This window comes from Chelonoidis abingdonii, chromosome 2 (assembly GCF_003597395.2).
Source record: "Chelonoidis abingdonii isolate Lonesome George chromosome 2, CheloAbing_2.0, whole genome shotgun sequence".
Classification (NCBI taxonomy): domain Eukaryota; kingdom Metazoa; phylum Chordata; order Testudines; family Testudinidae; genus Chelonoidis; species Chelonoidis abingdonii.
In genome coordinates, this window is record NC_133770.1 from 123,751,685 (window position 1) to 123,775,753 (window position 24,069).

At 44.3% G+C, this 24,069-nt stretch overlaps 2 protein-coding genes across 5 annotated transcripts in view; one reads left to right on the plus strand and one right to left on the minus strand.

Moving 5' to 3' along the window:
* On the plus strand, window positions 1–22,498 carry ABITRAM (actin binding transcription modulator). The gene is made up of 6 exons (XM_075062663.1): window positions 1–78; window positions 4,750–4,801; window positions 20,641–20,770; window positions 21,806–21,882; window positions 21,960–22,029; window positions 22,102–22,498. Exons 1-6 carry the CDS (start codon window positions 24–26, stop codon window positions 22,228–22,230), a joined length of 513 nt encoding a protein of 170 aa, XP_074918764.1. The 5' UTR covers window positions 1–23; the 3' UTR covers window positions 22,231–22,498.
* CTNNAL1 (catenin alpha like 1) overlaps window positions 22,189–24,069 on the minus strand; it is a 125,559-nt gene continuing 123,678 nt past the window's right edge. For all 4 annotated transcript variants that reach the window (XM_075062658.1, XM_075062657.1, XM_075062660.1 and 1 more), the window contains one exon: window positions 22,189–24,014. In XM_075062658.1, coding sequence (XP_074918759.1) covers window positions 23,853–24,014 — 162 coding nt within the window. In that variant the 3' untranslated portion in view covers window positions 22,189–23,852. The remainder of the gene's footprint in view (window positions 24,015–24,069) is intronic.

A 24,069-nucleotide genomic window follows, 5' to 3' on the forward strand; every position in this document is an offset into this window, starting at 1 on the left:
CTTGCCGGCGGGTCGGAGCGGGCATGGCCGCGGCGCCGGGGGTGACGGAGCGGTACTTCACGCGCTGGTACAAGCCAGGTACCCGCCCCTCCCCCCGCGCGGCAAACCTTGTCACGGGGGAGGGGCCGGGTCTCCTCTTCCGCCCCCGGGGGGAGGGGACGGGTGGTTCACGTCGCTCTGGGAGCGCGCGGCCCGGGTCCGCCCCCCCGTGTAGAGGCCGGCGCGCGCGCGGCCCGGTCTGCCCCCCCTCCCCAGTAGAGTCTGTCGAGCGCGCGGCCCGGGCGCGAGGGGGGGGGGCCGCCGCCGGCCCCCGGGGCGGGCCGGGGCGGGGCGCGGGCAGGGGGGGCGGGGCAGGGGGGCGGCCGAGGGCGGGGCGGGGCGGGGGCGGTGGGGAGCAGGGGAAAACCAAGAGCGGGAAAGCAGGGGGGGAACGGCCGGGGGGAGCGGCAGAGAGCCGGGGAGCGAGGGCCGGGACCAGGGCAGCGGATGCGAGCAAACGAAAGAGAAGAAACGGCAGCAGGAGAAGGAAGCGGGGGTACCAGGCGCCGGAGGCCGGCCGCGGCTGCGCTCGCTCTGCGCCGGTCTGGCCGCCCTGGCCCCGGTGCGGGGGCGCGGCAGGTTTGTCAGCGCTCAGCCGGTGCCCTCCCTGCCCAGGGGCCGCGCTAGCAGCTGGCGGGAAAGCCTCGCTCAGGCTTTAGCCTGCAGCCCCGGGCGCACAGATGAAAGCCCCGCTGAGCGTGGGCGGGCGGGTTTGTGTGATGGGGCACGTGAGGGCTGGGCTGTGCGGTTGCTTTGGTGCATCAGTGTGAAACCAATATCGTTAAAGCAGTGAACTTCCTTGTGTAGCTGCAGATATCCTGCTAGCGAGGTGCCTTGTACCAGGGCAGCTTATTCTAGCAAACTGAAGAGAATAAACGTCAGCATTATAAGGAAGCTTTGTACCAGTCTCCCTGAGCCGGCAGTAGGGATTGAATATTTAGCTATTTGGGTAGGAAAACACCCCCTGCTGAGAAGCTGCCTATCATGCTGACTAATATTATGCGGACTAATATTGTCTTCTGGTTTGCTTGGACTGCTTTGCTAGTCTCCCTGGATCCATCTGTTGTCTCTTGTTTTATACTTAGATTGTAAACTCCTTGGGTCTGCTGGGCTGTCTTGGTTCTGTGTTGTACATCAGTTAGCGCAGTGAGGTGTTGGGATCTGACTGTGAGAATACAAGCAGTACTCCTGGGGAAATTTTGTGCCAAAAGTTAAAAATTCTGCCCACAATATTTTAAAATTCTGCAAGTTTTATTTGTCAATAAATAAATGCAGAGGCTCTGGCATGGCACTGGAAAGCACAGGCGACTGTTTGCTGAAGGTGGGAGATCACTCGCCCCCCCCCCCCAACTCCTGGGACACAGACTCAAAGGTGAGGCTGCACCTGATCCTGACACAGTACAAGCCCTGGATCTGCCCTAGAAAAGCCCTGGGGCCCTGCCCCTCTGCTCCAGGCCCACCAAGTGTGGGGAAAGCAGGCTCTACCAGGCAGGATCCAAGTGTGGAGGGGCTGGGGGGGGAGGTTCTAGGTGTGGGGTGAGAGGATTCTGTGTGGGACAATCTGAGCACAGCTCAGTGGGGAGGTGTGGGTGTGGATGCACAGGGGATGGGGGGAGGTTCCAGGTGCAGGGGCACTGGGACTCTGCAAGGGCTTCCAGGTGAAGCTGGCTGGGGCTTAGCAGAGGGGTCTAGGTGCTGAGAGAGTGGGGCTTGGTGGGGTAGGGGTCAGCATACAGCTAGTTGGGGGTCAGTGATGTGAGGGCTCAGGTGGTACAGGGGGAGGGACATCAGAGTTGGGGTTTGAATGCAAGGAGCTCAGTGGGGGGTGGTCTGGGTGCAGGGGGTCTGGATGCAGAGGGCTCCAGATACAGGGCTTGAGGTTCAATGCGGTGGGGTTTGGGTATGGAGGGCTAGTGGGGTTCTGGATGTACCTGCTGAGGCTTGGCAGGTGTGTCTGGGTATGGGAGGTCCAGATGCAAGGGGGCTGGATGGATGGGGGAGCAACTCCCTGTACAGTGACTCCTCACTCCACAGTTGACGAGTGATAGGGGCAGGAAGCAGGGAAGGATGCTGAGCTTCCTGCATGTGGGGGAGGTTTCTGGGGGTGGTGTCTGGAGCTGTGTCAGACCTCCTTGCAGGGGAAGAGGAAGTCCTGTCCTCTCCAGCCCAGCTGGGATTAGCTGCTGATCCTGGCTCAGGGTAGGAGCCACTGGCTGGAGTGTCCCCAGCCCCACCATGATTTACCTCTCCACTGGCTGCTCTGGGTGCCTGAAATGATGTACCTGCTCTGCTAGGGAGTGGTGTGTGACTGCTCTTGCAGCTTCCCTGTCAGAAAGTAATTTTTCTGCTGGAAAGCAAAGAAATTTGTGGGGGACATGAATTACGTGGAGTGGTGCAGAATACCCCCTGGAGTGAAGCAGTAAAGACTAAAAGTTAAATGAGTACAAACCTGCCTGTAGATTTGATCTGAGACACTCTTTATTCCTGGAAGAATTCTGTGACAAAAATTTAAAAATTCTGCACATAATATTTTAAAATTCTGCATATTTTATTTGTCAAAATAACACAGTATAATCATGTAATTTTAAATTATTTTGGCAACTTATTTCAAAATACCTGTTAGCAAGCATGTCTGTAACAGTGAAGACAACAAAAAAATTTCAGGAAATTTTTTTTGACAAATAGATTCCTTACTAGGCATATTAATACAGAACTTTGAGTAATAATTAGATTTCTGCATTGTAGTTTAAATCATCTCAGAAGCAATGTGAAGGCTAGGGGAAGTTGGGGGTAATGGAAGAGCTCAGGGAAAGGGAAGTAATGGAGAGGGAAGGAGCCTGGGAGTGAACCTGGAGGGTTGTTTGGTATGGGTGGGAGAAGTATGGAACTGTATTTCACGTATGTATGTGGGGAGTAGGGGGGATTGTTAGGGAGTTGGGGAGCTTCCCCCACAAAGACCTTGGCTGACCGCAGCCTCTCCTGTTCAGCCAGGCACACCTGTCCCTATGTGTCCTGGCAGTCCCACTCAGCCACCCCTCCTCCACATGTGGCCCTATATCCCACTCCCATTCAACACCTGGCTCAATGCTGTTATCCACTAGCTCCTGTGCCCCCCCACTAGCTCATCTGAACCCCAGTCTGTGAACCCCAGCAGCCCTCTGTTCCCTGCTCTGTCTGCCCCCCAGCTGGCCTTGCGGGTAAGGCACTGTGAGGAAGGCAGCCACTCCCCCGCCCCGCCATGGCTGTCTGCTCTGGCCCTGAACCCACTGCCCTCTGTTCTGGCACCACAGCAGCCCCTGGTCTGTGCAAGGTGTAATTGCAGCACCTCCGGACAGAATGTGTTTTCTCTGTGTGTGGGGGGGGGAAGTCTGCAGGGGACATGATTTCCCCCAGGAGTAACTCTTGTTACTGTGCAGACTTCACTAGAGTCTTGCTGATGAAAGCATTGTAGGACTAGTTCATCAAAATCATGCGTTCTGTTTGGTGCATGTGTAACTAACATTAACATTGGGTATATGATGGAGAAAACTAGACTTTAGAGTGACGTATGCACACACAATCTTTGCTTGTTTATGTGGTTATTTAGGAATAGCTATAAGTGCCCTTTTCCAAATGAGTTTTGGAAATGGATTAAGCTAAACCAGAAAAGGAACTCTATTCCAGAATAAGTGTGCCCACACATGGAGTTATTCTGGAATAGCTCCTTTGCTTTAAATTGACACTTATTCTGGAATAACTTTCATGTGTAGACCAGCTGTATGGAATGAAGGTCTTGGGGTAGGGTACTTCAGTCTGCTCCTGTTAGCATATCTTGCTTTTTAAACTATTGAAAGTATTTCAGTCATCTTTGCCTTGCCAAACAATACCTGATGTGATCAGTTCAACTTGCATATGTTTAGCTATTTTTAGTTTCTTGATCTTTTAAATGCTCAATAGCTAAATGTTAGTCTTACACTCTACTGCATCAGTAACAACAGTGATGCCTAGCTCATAGACTTTAAGTCAGAAGGAACTATTGTGATTATCTAATCTGACTTCCTGCACATTGCAGGCCATAGAACCTCACCCACCCGCTCCTGAAATAGACCCCCTAACCTTTGGCTGAGTTACTGAAATCCTCAAATCGTGGTTTAAAGACTTCAAGTTACAGTGAATTCACTATTTATACTTATTTAAACCTGCAAGTGACCCATGCCCCATGCTGCAGAGGAAGGGGAAACCCCCTGAGTCTCTGCCATTCTGATCCGTGGGAAAATTCCTTCCCAACCCCAAATATGGTGATCAGTTAGACCCTTAGCATGTGGGCAAGATCCACTACGCAGATACGTGAGAGATAATTCTCTGTTGTAACTCAGAGTTCTCCTCATCTAGTGTCTCATCTCTGGCTGCTGGGGATTTTTGCTACTCTCAGTCACCAGTGGGCCACATGCCATTGTAGGCAGTCCCATCATACCATTCCTCCATATAGTGCTTTTCATCAGTGATCTCAAAGCAGTTTACAAAGGAGGACAATATTACTCCTGTTCTACAGATGGGGGAACTGAGACAGAGATTGATCATCTGCAATCCTCCACTGAAGTGTGTAGGAACCTTCTTCATGAACTATAAGTCCATCTTAGTATGCAAAAATACATTTCAGTGTATTGGTTCTTGCCTGTTTCTAGCTTAGTGTAGTGATCGTTTTTTTTTTTTTTTTTTTTTTTTTTACAGATGTTAAGGGTAATCTATGTGAGGACCACTGTATATTGCAGCATTCTAATAGGTAAGTAAAATCTGGTTAAGTTCTTTGGGTATTTGTTTTGCACTACTAGTTTGAAAACACACATTTTTAATAGCGAGCTAATGTTTTCAACACTGAAGGATAATATTTGGGTTTTCTCTATTTCAGAGCAAGCACTGCAGTTCTTTGATAGCTATGTACTTAGGGTAACTAAAACATTAATAAAGAGGCTAAGTAAATTAGACACAATAGTTAGGTTTTAATATTAGAAAACCTAGTATGAATGAGTATTTTTAAATTTTTTTCAACAAGCCTTTTTGAAACATTTCCATTTGATGGTATAAATTTTGAGTATGTATTTTGCCAGTGTATGATAACCTAAAACTGAAATTCATCAGTCTAGTGAAATGCAAATTACTAAATCAGTTGTTAATTTTAATTTCTGATGGTTGTAATATGTAAATGTAAAATATCTTGTTTTATTTAAAAAAAATCCAAAATATTTTAGTATCAGAAGATATGATGATTTTTATATTTGGTGGTCATAATATACCTACTCTGACTCCAGTTGATAGCATTTGGGCCAAAAATGTTTAAGGAATTATTTTGTAACACAAGTCTTATTTTAAAATTTTTGAGTCATGTTGCTGAGTATGTCTCCTATAAGTTGCAAATATGAGCAAATTACCTCCCATTTTTAAAATGCAGTTTTACCCAATGATTTTCATGGTAAGAATGGTATCAGGGTACTCAACAGCTCTCTTTTTCTGTATTTGGAATTGCGTCTGCTTAAATTAGTTGCTAAGTTTGTATTTCTGTTAGTCCTGTAGTCAGCACAACTCGGAGTGTAAGCTGGATTCAATTTCTTCTACATTCTCAACAGAACTGAGTACAGAATTACAGTTGTTAACCCATAGGGCTACTCTTTGCCTGCAGAACCTCTACTACTAGTGATTTATGCATGAGAAGGCAGAACATAACTTGACTTACAGAGCCCAGGCAAGGTTTGCAGGGTGGGTAGCTGTAAAATTATTGTAACTTGTAAAAGTTTTAATAAAATATGTATAAAAATCACTAAGATGACATTGGAAAGTGACATCATGGGGTTCAATGTGGCCCTCTTTTTAAAGGAAACCTACTGACTTTACCTTAAATCAAAAAGAAAATTTTAAAGCAGATTTAAAAAGATTGGAATATATGTCAACTCTGATTAATGTGAATTGAGAAGCTGTGTAATCTCTTGAGGCTACAATTGTAGTAATTACAATAAGGAAGGCATCTGGATGGTGCCTATCAGGACATGAAGATCAGTACTATGGGAAGACACACAGGGAACACTTAGTTTTTAGAAGCAGTCTGTGCTCTTCTATTATGATTTAATCTCTGGTTTTGACAAAAAGTGTTAAGTATTAAGCAGTTGTACTAAATGAGGAAAAAAAAAAGGCCTTCCAGAGTGGGAGGATATTGGACTTGGGTCCTATTTTGTTTCTTTTAAGTATAAAAAATGCCAGCTTTGTTCAAAAAGGGTGTTTGGGTTTTTTCTGCTTCCTTTCAAACATTAGCGCACCAGATCATGTCTACCCTGGAAAGTTTTATAGTTACTTGAACTTGCGAAATTGACATTACAGAGGGCATGTTTGGAAAGTACTAAGCACATCTAGGGCACAGCCACAATCTAAATGGTTAATAAGTCACTGCAAGCTGAGTAATTGAGGGCAAGAGATTCAACTTTGTTTTGTTTAATATATGTTACATCAATAAACATTTGGAAGAAGAAGATGTATCTTGTTGATTTCTCCCTCCAGTTAAGTGTGGGAGCTGACAATAGACCTTTCCAAAGTCTTCCAGCAGAATAGGGAAGAATGGACTTAATGTTCCTGAGCTTTCTTGGGTACAAATCAATAACTTTAGAAAATACACAGCAGAAAACCTCATTGCAGTCTTGTTGCTTACAACATAAAGAAGGAAAGCAGCATGCATCTTTTAAAATCCTTCACTGGTCACATTGAACAGCTGTTGAAGACTCCTGCTGTTCCTTTGTCTGCTTGCAACTCTGATCTTCTGGTCCTGCTAGAAATGATAAGGCTGATAATAAAGTAGAAAACGGTCATATTAGTTCATACTCAGTTTTGTACAGAGTCCATTAACAATCTAGTGATTCAGCTAATCTTTTCACATCAGATTAGGAGCTATTTATTCCTGCTTCTAAAACTCTTTGGTACTTGGGCCTTCCTCCAAAGTAGAGAACCTCTTCCTCTGCCAGTCCCCGAACAAGGGGATGGGGAGCTCCATGCACTCCCTAGACTCTTCAACGGGACTGAAACACTGGGTTTCACACAATCCCTTTCTTCAGTCACTATCCCCATGAATGGGGCTAGGGAGTAACAGAAGTCCATGAAGGCCAGGGGAGCCCTCTTCTCTCTGAAGCAGGGTGTTCACAAAGAGAGGCCTCCAGATCCCTATAGGAAGCAGGGATTAGTGGGGTGGGGTCAGGGGGAGGAAAGGAGTGGGGAATTCTTTACTTGCAGGGACTCCTTTGCAATTCCTAGAGAGGAGTTATGCTGCAGCTGAAGAGCAGGCAGACACATATGTGCATAGAGAGGGGGCCCATTTTGCTGTTCTTGGGCCCACCCAGTCTCTCCTCCTGAAAATAACTTTCTTTAGAAATACAATACAAAACAAAACACTTCAGAGAGAGAATGCTAGGCATGCTATTGCTATTACAGGGCCTTCTATCCAATTTGCCTACTTAGCTTAATGTTCAAGATGAAAGTGTTGCTTTAATGACATTAAGTGGAAAAAATAATTTGGCTCTTCTTGCATTTGTTATAAACACTAAAAATAAATTGGAATGGGAAATGAGTCACTTGTAACATTTTAAATTGTCGGCATCTTTTGCATTCAGTGCCTTATTATTTTATACCCTTTTAGATGACTATATTATTAATAAGGTTTGCTCTAATAAGGCTAGTCCTATGAAAATATCAGTGTCCTCCCCCTGCCCTGCTCCCAAACCCAGGTCTAAATGCTGTGGCCTGGTATGGAGGCCCAAGTGTCCCTGACCACTCCTAGCTGCTGAGAGGGGGTAGAACTTGTTCTCTTTCTCTTCTTCTGCAGAACGGCCAATGCCATTCTGTGTTTTCTCTCTTGTCCCTTCCTGTTTTCTCCAGATGGGATGTAGATATTTTTCCTGTTCTTAATGGTATACACACTGCATCTCAAGCAGGAGCAAAGTAGCAGTGGATAGTTAGAGCTGCTCCTCTTCTGAAGGGTTTCCAGCAACAGAAGATGACATTTAAGCTTCTAGTGTTCCTGAATGTAGCTAGTCTCCACTTGAATGCCAATCACTAATAGGAAAAGACCCGTGCCAGGGTTTAAACTCTGGGTCCTTTCATATAACCCAAGGTGATAATGGACCAGTAAAAGAAGTGGGGGAAGGGACCCTTCTAAATAAAATAAACTGAAAAAGCTAAGACTAAAATGGTATATTAACAAAGGCCGGAAACTGAGAATCAGCAGACATGCAATCGCTCAGTTTCAAGCCACAGGCAGATAGAACCCTCTCATCTTGCATAAAACACTCCTATATGCTGGGTGTAAATATCTGCCAAAGAACCTTTCCTATTGACTGAGAAGTATTTTTACTCCTGGGGGAATTCTGTGCCAAAAAATTAAATTCTGTGCACAATTTTACATTTCTGGAAAATTCTGTATATTTTGTCAAAATAACACAATATAATGACACCATTTTCAATTATTTTGGTAATTTATTTCAAATACCTGTCAGCAAGTATGTAATAATAGAGACGACACAACCCAGTTCCCCCAGGAGTAGAGAGTTAAAGGAGCCCCTATGACAACCCAGTTCCTGTTTCTCTGTTATGCTTTGGTTGGGTGCCTCAGTTTGGCTGTTTTCACATGTGCCACCTGGGTATATCTTAGGGGGAAGACTCTGCCTCTCCGGTCTCAGAGACACACACACCCTCCCCTCCCAGAGCCCAGCTGCAGGACACTCCCTGTCCCACACACCTGCATCCACTGCCCCCAGAGCCCAGCTGCCGTCGTGCCCTGGGCCAGACACCCACACCCTCTACCCCCCCAGAGCCCAGCCATGGGATGCCCTCAGCTCAGACACCCGCACCCCCAGAGCCCAGCCGCAGAGTACCCCCAAGACCAGACACCCCCTCCCCCCAGATCCCAGCTGTGGGGCGGGCCCAAGCCCAGACAGCAGCAGCCCCTACCTCACAGAGCCTAAGTTTGCAAGGGATAACGTCCTGATGCTGAGTCTCAGGCTTGTATAGAGTTTCCTGCATGGCATTGTCTTCCTTCAGGATGGGCCAGGAACCACAGCTGCCTCCTCCCCCAGCAGTATCCTGTACTTGTTAGCTGGAGAGCTGGGCTCTTCTGGGTTCAGTGGCCCCTAGTAGTAGCCAGCAGCTCTGCAGCACCAATTCTATGGGGAAAAACGAAATTATATGCAGAACATTAATTCTGTGCAATTTATGCGGTGGCACAGAATTCCCCTGGGAGTGTACTTTAGCCTTGTTTATTGATCTACCTTGCCACGGTCAGGCTTTCTGGAAAATATTCATTTTCCAGAGACTATTTGACCAGCTGGATCTCCCTTAGGCCTCAAAGATTTTTGGCCCTTTGCAATACTTGCAGGGTGGCCTCATTGTGAGAGCAGCTGCAACGGTTGGCTACCCAAGAACATTGTTTCACTTAATTTCTGGTAGCAGTCAGCTAAGGTGCTCCTCCTACTGGAACTGCAGCTGCTCAGGCTGGTTCCAGACCCTGGGGGCTTTGGCAGTATTTCTGTATTCTTTTCCTGGTTTCCCTAGTTCCTTGGTGCACTGAAGTAGCTCCCTGCAACACTGGCTTTTTCAGACCCTTCTAGCTGAAGTTACTTTTGAGTTGTCAGAGCCTCTTTCTGATGAGGGAGGGTGTTTTAAACACTAGGGCTCAAGTGTCAGTGACCCTGGTGTGGGTTGTCTTTTTAACATCTGAGGAAATTGACATTTATTCACACTGATGGCTTCATTGGCAACATTGCCTTCTCAGTGTGCAGTGCTTAACTATTTTCTCCATCTAAATCAGAGGTTCTCAAACTGGGGTCGTGACCCCTCATGGGATCGAGAGGTTATTACACAGGGAGTTTGCAAGCTGTCAGCCTCCATCCCCACCCCACTTCACCTCCAGCATTTATAATAGTGTTAAATATAAAAAGAAGAGTTTTTAAATGTATAAGGGGGGTCGGACTCAGAGGCTTGCTGTGTGAAAGGGGTCCCCAGTACAAACGTTTGAGAACCACTGAAAATTATTAGATTTGGTGGTGGTGTTATATAGATTATTTTTTCTGTCACTGGTTTTCTTGTCTAAATTTGACACTCAAAGGGGTTGGGTATTAAGCTCAACCCCTTTAAGCCCTGATGGTCATCTCTCCAGGATCCATACAAACCTTAGATCAATTCTGTTATAGTTGAATCACTGAACTTACAAATCTGCATTACTGAGTATCTTCAAGTACACTGCTCACCTCTCTGCAACGCTTGATGTGTGAAGGAACAGAATCAACTTTGTTTATAGCTGCTTAAGCAAAGATGCCTCTTCTATAGACTCTAGTTCTCAGTTACTCAGTGGCATTGCTTAGGCCTGGTTTACACTATAGAGTTAGGTCAACGTAGGGCTAATTACGTGGACCTGACTCTTAAGCGTCTACATTACAATGGTGCTTCTGCTGATGTAAGTCGCCCACTATATCGACGTAATAACTCCACCTCCATGAGAGGTGTAGCGGTTAGGTCGATGTAGTTAGGGTGATGCAGTGTCCGTTTATACACTGCATGACTTGCATTGCCTGTTGGCTGTCAGCCCAGCACAGGGCTCTCAGCAGGTGCCGCCCCCTCCCCTTGGACTCAATTTCACAGGAGGGAGCCTACCACCAGTGAAATTGACTTTCTTGTCAGTTTCATGGCTGCTATTCCCCATTTTGTCTCCAGCTCTGTCTCCCCCAGGATGAAGGGGTGATGGGCAGGAGCCCAAGACAAAATGTGAATAATAGCAACTGTGAAACTGACAAGAATGTCAATTTCCCTGGTAGTAGGCTCTCTGCTGTGAAATTGAGCTCTGTCCTGAGGGGATTGAGGGGCTCCATCTGTGAGCCCCGGTGGCTGTCAGTGCCTCACAGTCCAGCTGTCAGTGCCTCACAATGCTGCACTTCAGTCAGTGCAAGCACTCTTGGTGAAGACGTGCACCACTGGCAGAAGGAGAGTAGTTGACTTAATTGCTGTGGAGGCTGTAGATCAACCTAACTTATGTTGATCAAATTTTGTAGTGTAGGCATGCCCTTATGTATTTGAGGTTTCCTAATAGCAGGGCCCCATGTACTCTGTGGCACCAGCCATTTCTCTTGTTCGTCAATTCTGGTCCATCAGCTCAGAAGAAGTGATGGCATCGAATTCAATCTTTCCACTATTTTCTTGCCTTGTACCCACTTCACAGGTTAATTCGTCTCTAAATCTTTTTCTTGTGTGTTCATCCAGTGTGACAGATTTTCGTTACCAATTTGCCTGGGCCACAGTTGATCAGGCTGGGCCACAGGATTTTGTTTTGTTTTGTTTTTTGGGAGGTTGGGGGGAGATGAAGCACACCAAGTGTCTAAATTTTAAAGCTTTATTGATAAAATAATAAAATAACAGCAGAGTGTGCTGGGAACGCTCCCACATCACTCAGGGGAAGAGAGAAAGTGTTAATGCCCCAAGCCCTAACCCACTTTCATACTCACACATGCATGACTCAAACTGGCCAAATCTGCATGTAACGTCAGTAGAAGGGGGCGGGAGGGTTAAAGGTGGATGGAAGTGCTGTCCTTGGCCTACGTCATCCAAGAATCTGCCGTGCTCTCCGAATTGCTCCAGCTCTCAGGAGGGTTTTAAGTCCTGGGCTCCTTTTGGGGTGTTCCATTCTGCAATCTCTGTTCCTGGTGCTCTTTGTGCCAGTCCAAACCAGCTTTCTGTGGTCTTTTCGACTTTCTCCAAAACACACCGGCTAGACTCTGTTGTCCTCATTGTTTTCCTCTGTGCTGGCCTTCGCTTGCCTTGCTTGTTATGGGCTGACTCTGCGGGTCTGTGTCTATTCAGTTGAATATTCCTTTCTCACGGTTGGTCTGTGGATTCCAGGCCCCCCTCCTTCTTGGCCGGCAGTCAAGAGTCAGATGTGCGCTCTGGCCTTGAGCTGGCTGGAGTTAGTGTCTTATCTTTGGACTGAGCTTACTAGCTGTAGTGTTGGGTTAACCCGTTCTCTGCTTTCTTCTCCCCCCCGCCCTTGGCCTCTCATAAACCTGCAAAAGAATCTTCCACTCTCCACTCACACCTTCAGCCTTCTCAGCATGCTTTGCGATGCTTGCAACAGTGTTAGCCACATACAGTGCTGATCTGCCCTCCCCATGGGACCCCTATGGGTCCTTAGGTCTGTGACACCAGCACATCCTCAGTCTTCCTCTGTTTCTAATTCCTTGCACTCTGAGTGTGAATCACCAGGTATGGTATACTTTTCAGGTCTGTTCTTGACATATATCCAAAGTGTTGTAATTGTCTGTCTTGAATCTTTTGTAGAAGTGTCATTTCTTTTCCTATCTGTTTTCTTATAACTTATTTTCTGCTGTATTGAAATTCTCAGCGAGTTCATTTTTGCAGTCGACATCTTTCGTTCATGAGCTTACCTCATACTCCAGACCAGGGGTAGGCAACCTATGGCACGTGTGCCAAAGGTGGCATGCGAGCTGATTTTCAGTGGTACTCACACTGCCCAGATCCTGACCACCGGTCAGGGGAGCTCTGCATTTTAATTTAATTTTAAATGAAGTGTCTTAAACATTTTAAAAATCTTATTTATTTTACATACAACAATATAATATAATATATTAGAGACTTATAGAAAGAGACCTTCTAAAAACGTTAAAATGTATTACTGGCACGCGAAACCTTAAATTAGAGTGACTAAATGAAGACTCAGCACACCACATCTGAAAGGTTGCTGACCCCTGCTCCAAACATTCCAACCCATACAGTGGTATTGACATGGCACTGTCTCATATACACTGATTTTTGTTTTTATTAAAAGCTTATTAGCCTTCCAGATCTTGCAGCTTTTCTGAATACAGTAGCAGCTAGTCTGATTCTTGTCGTCTTCATAATTCCCATTCTTTCATAGTAGTTCTCCAAGGTACATATTTTTCCCCTTGTCTCTGACTTTGATCTTTACCTCTTCCTCATGTCTTCCAATTGCCATAATTTTTGTAATATCTGTACTGATCTTCAATTTGGATTTTCTGCTTTCCTTGTCTGCCTTCTACAAATTCTCTGTAAATCCTCCTTGATTAATGGTACGAGGTTAGTATCATCTGCCAATGTAAGGTTAGTTTCTGTTGTTCCAAATAACTCTTTCCGTTTAATCTCTCAGTGCTACAGCCATTACTGCTTCCAGTACCATGCTGAACAAATCTGGTGACAGCATGCCATCCTTGTCTCATTCCTACAGTCATCCTGAACTATTCCATCAACTACTTGTCTGTTCTCACCACACTTACTGACTTGCTGTAGATGTCTTCTATCAGTTTGATTTTGTAGGGATACATATGTTCTCAAAACTTGCCATAACGCTTTCTGCCAAATACTATGAACTTCTGACAAGCTTTTGATAAAGTTGTTGTAGCAGGTTTAGTTGTGTTTTGTATACTTCTCTGATATCTGCCTCATCACAATTAGCTGATCTGTTATAGTTCATCTTGTTTGAAGTCTGGTTTGTTCCTCTGCAAGCGCTGCTTCCACATAGGGTGACCAGACGTCCTGATTTTATCGGGACTGTCCCGATATTTACATGTTTGTCCCATGTCCCGACCGAACGTCGGTCGGCACGCAAATCATCCTGATATTTTGCCCTCCGGTGCAGAGGCGGAGGAGGCTCATGCCCTCCCGCCCCAACTCTACCCTGGCGCTACCCCTACTCCGCCCCTTCCTCCCCCATTGGATCCCTACCCAAATCCCCGCCCTGGCCCCGCCTCTTCCCCAAGCATGCCACATTCGTCGTCCTCCTCCTCCTTCCCAGGCTTGCGCTAATCAGCTGTATGGCGGCGCAAGTGTTGGAGGGATGGGGGAGAAGCAGGACGTGGCAGCCAGCTCAGCGGAGGCGAGTTGGTGCGGGGGGGTGGGGCATGGAGCTGCCAGTGGGTGCTCAGACCCCACCAATTTTTTCTATGGTGTGATGGCTCTTTTTGTTTTTTGTTCTTTTTTGCTTTTGTGTTGTTTTTTCCCTCTGCTGCCCGCCCCTGGTGGTTCGGCACCCCTCCGCCTCACGTCCCAATATTTCACGCCTCTCATCTGGTCACCCTACTTCCACATACCTTTTCATTGTCCTCTGCTGCATCTCAGTGAATGCTTTCCTGGTATGCTCAATTAATTGATTCCTGTAGTTCTTGCATGTCATCTTACCTCTTTTTATAGATTGGGACAATTATCACTTTTCCTCCATTTTGCTTAGTATTTTCTCATGTTTGTAACTCTTGGGGAATAGCTCTGTGGTTATGTTGCTGTTTCCCAGAGCCTTTTTCTTTTTCAAACTTTCTATCAAGATCTTTGCTATTTCTCTAAAAATTTCAGCACCTGCTCTCGTTTGTGTGTATGGGGGAAGCTTCTCCAGGACCGTTTTCATCCACATTCTGCAGGTTGCACAGTTCTTCAAAATATTCTTTATATTGTTTGTTCATCCTCAATAATTTGGCTCAGCTTGTTTTTCACTGCTGATACGTTCAACTCCTATGTCCGGCTCACTTCTCTTATTTTGTGATATAACACGTTTGTTCCTCTTCACGTATTCTTCTGCTTCTTGTAGGTTTGTAAGGCTGTCAAGTGATTAAAAAATTAATCGCACAGTTAAAGAATAATCGAATACCATTTAAATGTTTTTGGATATTTTCTACATTTTCAAATATATTGATTTCAGTTACCACACAGAATATAAAGTGTACAGTGCTCACTTTATATTTTTTATTACAAATATTTGCACAGTAAAAATAGTATTTTTCAATTCTCCTACTACAAAAAATGTAGTGCAATCTCTTCAACATGAAAGCTGAACTTACAAATATAGAATTATGTACAAAAAATTAACTACACTCAAAAATAAAACATTGTAAAACTTCAGAGCCTACAAGTTCACTCAGTCCTCCTTCTTGTTCAGCCAGTTGCGCAAACAAGTTTATTTACATTTGCAGGAGATAATGCTGCCCACTTCTTGTTTACAATGTCATCTAAAAGTGACAACAGGTGTTTGCATGGCACTGTTATAGCCAGCATCACAAGATATTTATGTGCCAGATGTGCTAAAGCAGAGGTGGGCAAACTTTTTGGCCCAAGGGCCACATTGGGGTTGGAAAACTATATAGAGGGCCAGGTAGGGAAGGCTGTGCCTCCCCAAACAGCCTTGCCCCCACCCCCTATCCACCCTCTCCCACTTCCTGCCCCCTCCCAGGACCCCGCCCCCCATCCAACGCCTCCCTGCTCGCTGACTTCTGACTGCCTTGACCCCTATTCACACTCCTGCCCCCTGCCAGGCCCCCTGGGACTCCCATGCTTATCCAACCCCCTCCGCTTCTCCTGATCCCTATCCAAATCTCTGCCCTGATAGGCCCCCTGGGACTCCCACGCTTATCCAACCCACCCTGTCCCCTGTGTCCCCCCCTCGAACCTCTGCCAAATCCAATTGCTCCCTGTCCGCCCCCCGGGGACCTACTGCCCCTTACGCAACCCCCCAGCCCTGACCCCCTTACCATGCCCCTCAGAACAACGTCTGGTAGCTGTGCCGCCCGGATGGAGCTAGACATGCTGCTGCTCTGTTCCGCTCTGTACGAGCATGCCGCTCCGCCGCCCATAGTGCTGCCCGTGCGGTGGCATAGCTGTGGGAGGGGGGGACAGCAGGGCAGGGGGCGGGGGCTAGCCTCCCCAGCTGGGAGCTCAAGGGCCGGGCAGGACAATCTTGCGGGCTGGATGTGGGCTGTGGGTTGTAGTTTGCCCACCCCTGCGCTAAAGATTCATATGTCCCTTCATGCTTCAACCACCGTTCCAAAGGTCGTGCGTCCATGCTGATAACTGGTTCTGCTCGATAACCATCCAAAGCAGTGCAAACCGACGTATGTTCGTTTTCAACATCCGAGTCAGATGCCACAAGCAGAAGGTTGATTTTCTTTTTTGGTGGTTTGGGTTCTGCAGGTTTCCACATCAGAATGTTGCTTCTGAAAGCATGATCTACACCTCATCCCTCTCAGATTTTGGAAGACACTTCAGATTCTTAAACCTTGGGTTGAGTGATGTAGCTAGCTTTAGAAATCTCACATTGGTACCTTCTTTGTGTTTTGTAAAATCTGCAGTGAAAATGTTCTTAAAATGAACATGTGTGGAGTCATCATCCAAGACTGCTATAACACGAAATATATGGCAGAATGCAGGCAAAACAGAGCCAAAGACATACAGTTCTCCCCCAAGGAGTTCACTCTCAGATTTAATTAACGCATTATTTTTTAATGAGCATCATTAGCATGGAAGCATTTCTCTGGAATGATGGCCGAAGCACAGAGGGGCATAATAATGTTTAGCATATTTGGCATGTAAATACCTCGCAATGCTGATTACAAAAGTGCCATGCGAAGGCCTGTTCTTACTTTCAGGTGACATTGTAAATAAGAAGCGGGTAGCATTAACTCGTGTAAATGTAAACAAACTTGTTTATCTTAACGATTGGCTGAACAAGAAGTAGAACTGAGTGGAGTTGTTGCCTCTGAAGTTCTACATTGCACTCAGAAAAACAAAACAGTTATGTAACCAAAGAAAAAATCTACATTTATAACTTGCACTTTTATGATTGAGATTGCACTACAGTACTTGTATGAAGTGAACTGACAAGTACTATTTCTTTTATCATTTTTACAGTGCAGATATTTGTAATAAAAATAATATAAAGTGAGCAGCACACATGTATTGTTATAATTGAAAACAATATATTTGAAAATATAGAAAAACATCCAAAAATAATAATTTTCAATTTGTATTCTATTGTTTAACAGTGCGATTAAAAGTGTGATTAATCGCCATAAATTTTTTTAGTTAATTGCGTGAGTTAACTGCGATGAATCGACAGTCCTAATTGTTTGCTTATTCAGTTTTTTCTGTTTCTCTTCCCTTTCTATTTACAACTTTATTGTACTCAGCTTTTAGATTTGCATCTTCCTTTTAATTTTCCTTCAGTTTCCTATGCTTGTCATTCAACTGAAGTACTTCCTCCATTTTCCACCTTGGGTTCTTAGTTTTGGCGCTGTAGCCTAACCCTTGTTCAGCCACTATTATCATCCCATTTTTTACACTGTTCCATGCCTCTTCAACATTATTTTTTTTCCCACCAAAACATGTTTTTCTGCACGGCTTCTTTGTTTTCTTTCTCTGATAGCCGGCTCTTTCAATTTGCCAATGTCATAGATCTTTGTTCTTGGCACTTTTTTGGTTGCTCTCAACCTCTTTGATGCCAGCACTAACTTATCTGATCTGATATTGTCTTCAGGTGATCTGCATGACAACACTTGATTTTCATCTGGCTTCACAAATATGAAGTCTTCATTTGAAAATCAGGTAATATCCCAGTCCATTTTTTCTGCAGCTTTCTTTGTTGAAATACATGCATTTGAGATTCTTGCTTAGGCCTGGTCTACACTACGGGGTTAGGTTGAATTTAGTTGCATTGGGTTGATTTAAAAATGAATGCATCCACACAACCAACCCTATTCTGTTGACCTAAAGGGCTCTTAAAATCAACTTCTGTACTCCTCCCCAGCAAGGAGAGTAGCGCTAAAATCGACTTTGCTGGGTCGGATTTGAGGTAGTGCGGATGTAAATCGACAGTATTGGCCTCTGGGAGCTATCCCAGAGTCCTCCATTGTGACCACTCTGGACAGCACTTTGAACTCTGATGCACTAGCCAGGTACACAGGAAAAGCCCCAGGAACTGTTGAATTTCGTTTCCTGTTTGTTTAGCGTGGCAAACTCAGCAGCACAGGTGACCATGCAGTCGCCCTAGAATCATCGAGTGTAGAATGTTTCTACGCTCCCCCATCATCTCCGTCCCTGAGGGTATCGCAGATTAGAAGGTGAAAAAAACTGCACTCACAATGACATGTTTTCCGAGCTCATGCAGTCTTCCCGCACTGATAGGGCACAGCTTAATTCAGTGGCAGAGGCTAGGAAAGAATTAAGTGAGCGTGAAGAGCGGAGGCAGGATGTGATGCTGAGGCTAATGGGAGAGCAAACTGACATGATGAAGCATCTATTAGAGCAGCAGGAAAGCCAACAAGAGCACAGACCCCCGCTGCATCCACTGTATAACCGCCTACCCTCCGTCCCATGTTCCATAGACTCCTCACTCAGATGCCCAAGAACGTGGGGGAGGCTCCAGGCACTCAGCCACTCCACTCCAGAGGATGGCCCAAGCAACAGAAGGGTGTCATTCAAACAGTTTGATTTTTAGTCTGGCTACAATAAGCAATGTGGCCTTGTCCTTCCCTCACCCCACCCGGCTACCTTGTCCATTATCTCTTTGTTTTTTTTTTAAATAAAGAAAGAAAGAATGCATGGTTTCAAAACAATAGTTACTTTATTTCGAGGGGGGGAGGGTGGTTGTCTTACAGAGAATTAAAATCGACAAAGGGGGTGGGTTTGCATCAAGGAGAAACACACACAACTGTCACACCGAAGCCTGGCCAGTCATGAAACTGGTTTTCAAAGCCCCTCTGCTGTAACAGCAGTGGTGATGGTGAGCTGAGAGGGCTCCATGCTTGCTGAGGTATGCTGTCTGCACTGGTAACCCAGGAAAAAAGGTGCGAAATGGTTGTCTGCCGTTGCTTTCATGGAGGGAGGGGCAACGGACGACATGTACCCGTGACAATGCTTTTGCCCCATCAGTCGTTGGGGGCTTAACCAAGAATTCCAATGGGCGACGAAGACTGTGGGAACTGTGGGATAGCTACCCACAGTGCACTGCTCCATAAGTCGATGCTAGCCACGGTAGTGAGGATGCATTCTGCCAACTTAATGTGGTCATATGGAATCGACTGTATAAAATCGATCTCTAAAAATCGACTTCTATAAAATCGACCTAATTTCGTAGTGTAGACGTACCGTTAGGCTCTTAAACTTCTGCCTTGCTTCTCTTTTGTTTTCTTCAGAGTCCGAATCTGCCTATTGCTGCAGTCCAGGAATTCTAGTCTGATCCTGTTTCTGCATTAAAATCTCTCATCACCAGTTAGATTTCTTGTCTTGAAACTTTTTGTATTGGTTTCATAGATTCAAAGGCCAGAAGGGACCACTGTGCTCAGTTGGGCTGACCTTCTGTATAACACAGGCCATAGAACAGGGGTCAGCAATCTTTCAGAAGTGGTGTGCCGAGTCTTCATTTATTCACCAATTTAAGGTTTCACGTGCCAGTAATACATTTTAACGTTTTAGAAGGTCTCTTTCTAGAAGTCTGTATTATATAACTAAACTGTTGTATGTAAAGTAAATAAGGTTTTCAAAATGTTTAAGAAGCATCATTTAAAATGAAATTAAAATGCTTATCTTATGCTGCCAGCCTGGGGTTCTGTTCATCCAGGCCGGCAGCAGGCTGAGCAGGGTCTGCGGCCGGGACCCCAGACCTGGGGGTGTTTCAGGGTCAAGGCAGAGGGCTGGAGGTATGTGTAGGGCTAAAGGCTGGGTGTGTGGTGGGGTCAAGGGTCAAGGAAGAGAGCTGGGTGTGTGTGTGGGGGGGTTCAAGGGTCAGAGCAAAGGGCCAGGACTGTGGGGATGCAGGGCAGAAGGCTGGATGGGGTGGGGGTTCAGGGCAGCAGACTGGGGGGGTATGGGAGGGTGCAGGGCAGAATGCTGTGTCTGTGAGGGAGGGTCAGGGCAGAGGGCTGGGGTGCTCGGCTCATAGGGGTGCTCCCAGCCCCTGAGCAGCTCACGGCAAGGGGCTGGAAGGGATGTGCCCTGTTCCACCGCCTTCCCCAAGGCTCCATCCCTACCTCTCTCTGTCTCCTCTGCGGACTGATGACATATCTGCAGGCCAATTTCCAGCTAGTGATACAACTGTGCAATTCCCAAAGTTTTCAAGTGAGTTGCACACATGGAAATGAGGGTTGAATTTGGCCCTGCAGTTGTAATTTAATTTAAAAACATAGGAGGGGGCAATGGATATATAAAACTTGTCACAGAAGCAAACAGGTATACGTGACATACAGGGTGTGTCTTTACTGCAAAGTTAACTTGAATGGTTGGCACCCAGGTCAGCTGCACTCAGCTGTGAGCAGCCACACCTGAATTACTATCTCTGCATTGGTACTGAACTTAACCGTGTGGGTGCTAAGACTTCTGGAGGTTTACCTCCTTGTCCTTTGGTCTGTCAGAAGCTGAGCCTCTGATTCCTTCCTAGTGAATTTTGGGAAGGTATTGGAGGACTGTAAGTACTTGAGTGGCTTAGACCAAGTGCTCACTACAAAGGGGGCAGGTGAGCAACCCTAGTGAAAGGCTCAGCGGCTTTAGCCTGCAGTCCCTGATGAGCCAGGTAGTCTGTGTTGAACTCTCCACTAAAGCTGGGTTTTGTGGGTGAGGGGAAACACCCCATGAAGAGCCTGAGTGAACAATGTAGTGAAAACATATGCTCTCGGTAGCAGCTGAGTTGAATAAGAAAATATTGCCTTTCATAGAACTAACCCACTGTACGAGGCAGTTAACATTTGCTTATTAGAAGGCTAAACAATCCCAGGGATGAAGCCTAAGTACAGTCGGTAACTGTAACTTTTCTTGCAGAATCTGTGTCATCACACTGGCAGAAGCTCATCCTCTTCTTCAAAATGGGAAAACAATTAAGAGTATTAATTACCAAATCAGTGCCAACTGCAGTAGACTTCAAAATAAGGTCTCTGGAAAGTCAAAGCGGGTACGGTGGGTTTTTTTTTTTTTTTTTAAACTACCTTGTCAGTTCATATTTTATTTAAGTCCCTGCAATGCTTACCTCTAAAGGATCCACTGTATCAGAGGCTGGAGTTCCTTTCCCAGAAAACAATGGTAGACAATGTAAGACATTTCTAACATTGGTTGAACGAAAGAGCTCCAACCTAGACTGCTCTTCAAATACCTGCAGCAGTGTGTATACTAAGCACCTCATTCCTTAGATCTGTTCTGAGCAGGATTATGTAATACTGTTACAATACTAGTGGTGGGGTTGTCTGAAGTAGATTGCCCATGCTGGTGCTAACAGTGGTGGAAAAGGTCAAGAAACTTTCCCTACTGTATGTAGGGCTTAAAGGTGTCACATTTTTTATTTTTAAATAACTAGATATCAAATGTTAAAAGCCTCTTCAGAGATGTCAAGGACTTAATGGATATGAAAACTGCCCTTTTGTTGAAAATATATATATATGGCAAGCTTATGGGTTGTCTAAAAAAAGTCACATTGAAATTACACCTTTAGTTAAACAAGTATCCACGCTGCCTTATGTGCTGATTTCAATTTAGCTTATGTTGATTTAGAACCAAGTTTGAGCTAAACCAATTTTGGTTTAAGTAAGCTGTTAGACGTGTGTGTAGGTAACTCCTGAGGGCTGGTGTACACCCAAAGTAGAACAAAATAAACGTCTTTATTTTAGTACAAGACTGTCTTATTTTCATGTAAATGTCCACACACACTTACTTCGGTTTATTTACACTGGTAAAAATAAATTCCTTAGGGGGATATTTGGTTCCTGCATTGTGGATAATGACTTCAGACTGTCACTTTTATCTCTTTCTAAATTTTCAATCTGACTCAAACTGTATGACAAAGTCTTTTAAAACAATCTTGGAACATGTGACTACTTTGTACTGCTGATTGTAACAAGGTTCATAATTTTCTCTCAATATCCTAGGAAGGCTACACTTAAAACAAAAAACAAACTTCTTTTAAATTCACAGAAATTCTTTGTTTCACATGCAGGGTGCTCAGTTTCTAACAGAGCTTGCCCCTCTGTGCAGAATATCTTGTTCAGATGGAGAAGAGTATACTATATATAGGCAAGTAATTTTTTCTTTTTTTTTTTTGTATTTTGATTACAACACATGGTTTTACTAACACTGGAACTTCTTTGCAGTTGCATAAGAGGGCGGTTGATGGAAGTTAATGAAAACATTCTGGATAATCCAACTATTCTGCAAGAAAAGGTAAGAATTTTTGCTTACATTGAGTTTTTTCTCATTTTTATTCCTGCGCTATATCATGGTCTTATTTTCTAGCCATCTACTGAGGGATACATTGCAGTCGTACTACCTAAATTTGAAGAAAGTAAGACCGTAACTCAAGGACTTCTGACACAGAAGGAATATGAAGAAGTTTTGTTGAAACGTTTTAATTCCACTACATGAAGCTCTATTTTTAATTGAAAACATAATTCTGAAGCTATTCACAGTGTGGTTCAGACATTTAAGTATTGCATAGATAACACTTGTAATCATCTACTTCCAGTATATCCCATAGTGCAAGAGTTGTAACATGAACGATTTTAAAATTGTACACACTTAACGTAGGGGACTGGAAATTAGTTCTTTAATTTTTTATGGGTTTGTTTAATGTTTTTTAAATGAGTGAACAGTCATTTAATTTCAGAGAGAAATAAACAGTTTAAACATTTAATGTGTTCTGTATATTTTTGAGAGGTGCAGTGTAGAAAAATAATTATTTTTCTGGTGCTTAATGTCATAAGCAAAAAACCTTAGTTTCACCTATTTTTAGAACCCCAGGTCATCTTATACAGGTACTTAAATGAAGGACCATTTCTGGCTGATCAAGATTAATCCCCAAACCCTAGTGTTGAGGATTTCAGCTGTTACCTCTTTGGTGCTGCAAATTCAGCATCCCCATTGTGATGTCCATTACCAGCAAAGGACACACAAAGAGCTACTGGTGAGAGAATGATGCCCCACAAGAATTAAATACCCTTAAGACCTTAGAGTACTCTACTGTTCTCAGAGTAGTAAAACAAAAAAAATAACCTAAGCTAAAGAAACAATAAAACAAAGAATGATGATATACAGGACCAACAAAATAAGGTCTGGCATCTGTACGAAGAGCAAACAGGCATCTCCACCTTTAAATGTGTATTTCACTTGTGGTTATAGTATAGTGGCTTGGAATCAAATAATGCCCTTTGTACAATGGTTGGTCATAATTGCTATCAAAATATATCTTTTCTAAGAGTTCTAAATCTTGCACTGTAAAAATCTACTTTATGAAACTTAAATATGCCGTACATTCTAAATGAATTCAGTAGTTTCACATGCATTTCAAATCCTACTCTTAAGTTTTGATGATAAATCAAAAGCAGCAGTAAGATCAGCTATCTATCACTAAAGAGCTTATAAACAAAGAGAATTCTTAAGTATTCACTGGAAATATAGAATGTTTTTGGAGAATGAACACATCATTAGTTCAGATTGGCAAGAGTAAAATTAAATTATTTAAATCAAATTAGCCTTAAAAAAATTGGCAGGTGTGTTGCAAACCAGCAGGTGGTTTTCTGTAGACTTGTTCATTGCAGAAATACCTCATCGTTAAGACAGCAACATTCAGTGCTTGAGGCCAGAGCCTTCCAGATTATCTTCCTGATACTGGCCAACAATTAGACTGAAACTTCCACAGTAGTATTATATGCAGCCCATATCCTCAAAAATTATCCAGTTTCTCTGCATAAATGTCCATTAGCAGCATCTTTGGGTGAAAAAGATGTTCACAAGTGTTAGTTACAAAAATAACAGCATTAATGTTGAGCAAAGGGACACATTCACATTATAAAAATACAGAACAGTTAAAAACTGACCGACATTGCAACTGTTACTGTTAAGTACCATGACATCTATTAGATGTGAGAAGGTCACAACAGCTTTAATTCAAATAACCTGCTGTATCTTTCACAAAAAAGAAAGCAGCTTTGAAACTTTAGCCAGTTTGTAATTTCCACATGAAATTCTTCCATTCCTAAATACTACAATTATTTGCTCTCTAAAAATGTCAGATTTGCTACATAATGTTCCAAGGATTTTATTCCAAAGGCATCAGTTTTCCCTTCCATGCGGTCTTCATTTGTATTTCTTTGTAATCTGTTCTCTCTCCATGGATGAGATGATCTCAGCCAGCCATTTCCAGTTCCACACTTTAAAAACAAACAGCAACAAAAAAAGCTGAGAAGCAGGATTGGTTTTATTTTT

Excerpts from the sequence above, each read along its gene's own strand:
- ABITRAM (XM_075062663.1), top strand. The coding sequence starts at position 24 with ATGGCCGCGGCGCCGGGGGTGACGGAGCGGTACTTCACGCGCTGGTAC. Across the intron at positions 20,771-21,805 it reads TCTCTGGAAAGTCAAAGCGG|GGTGCTCAGTTTCTAACAGA; the intron begins GTACGGTGGGTT and ends TTTCACATGCAG. Across the intron at positions 22,030-22,101 it reads CAACTATTCTGCAAGAAAAG|CCATCTACTGAGGGATACAT; the intron begins GTAAGAATTTTT and ends CTTATTTTCTAG.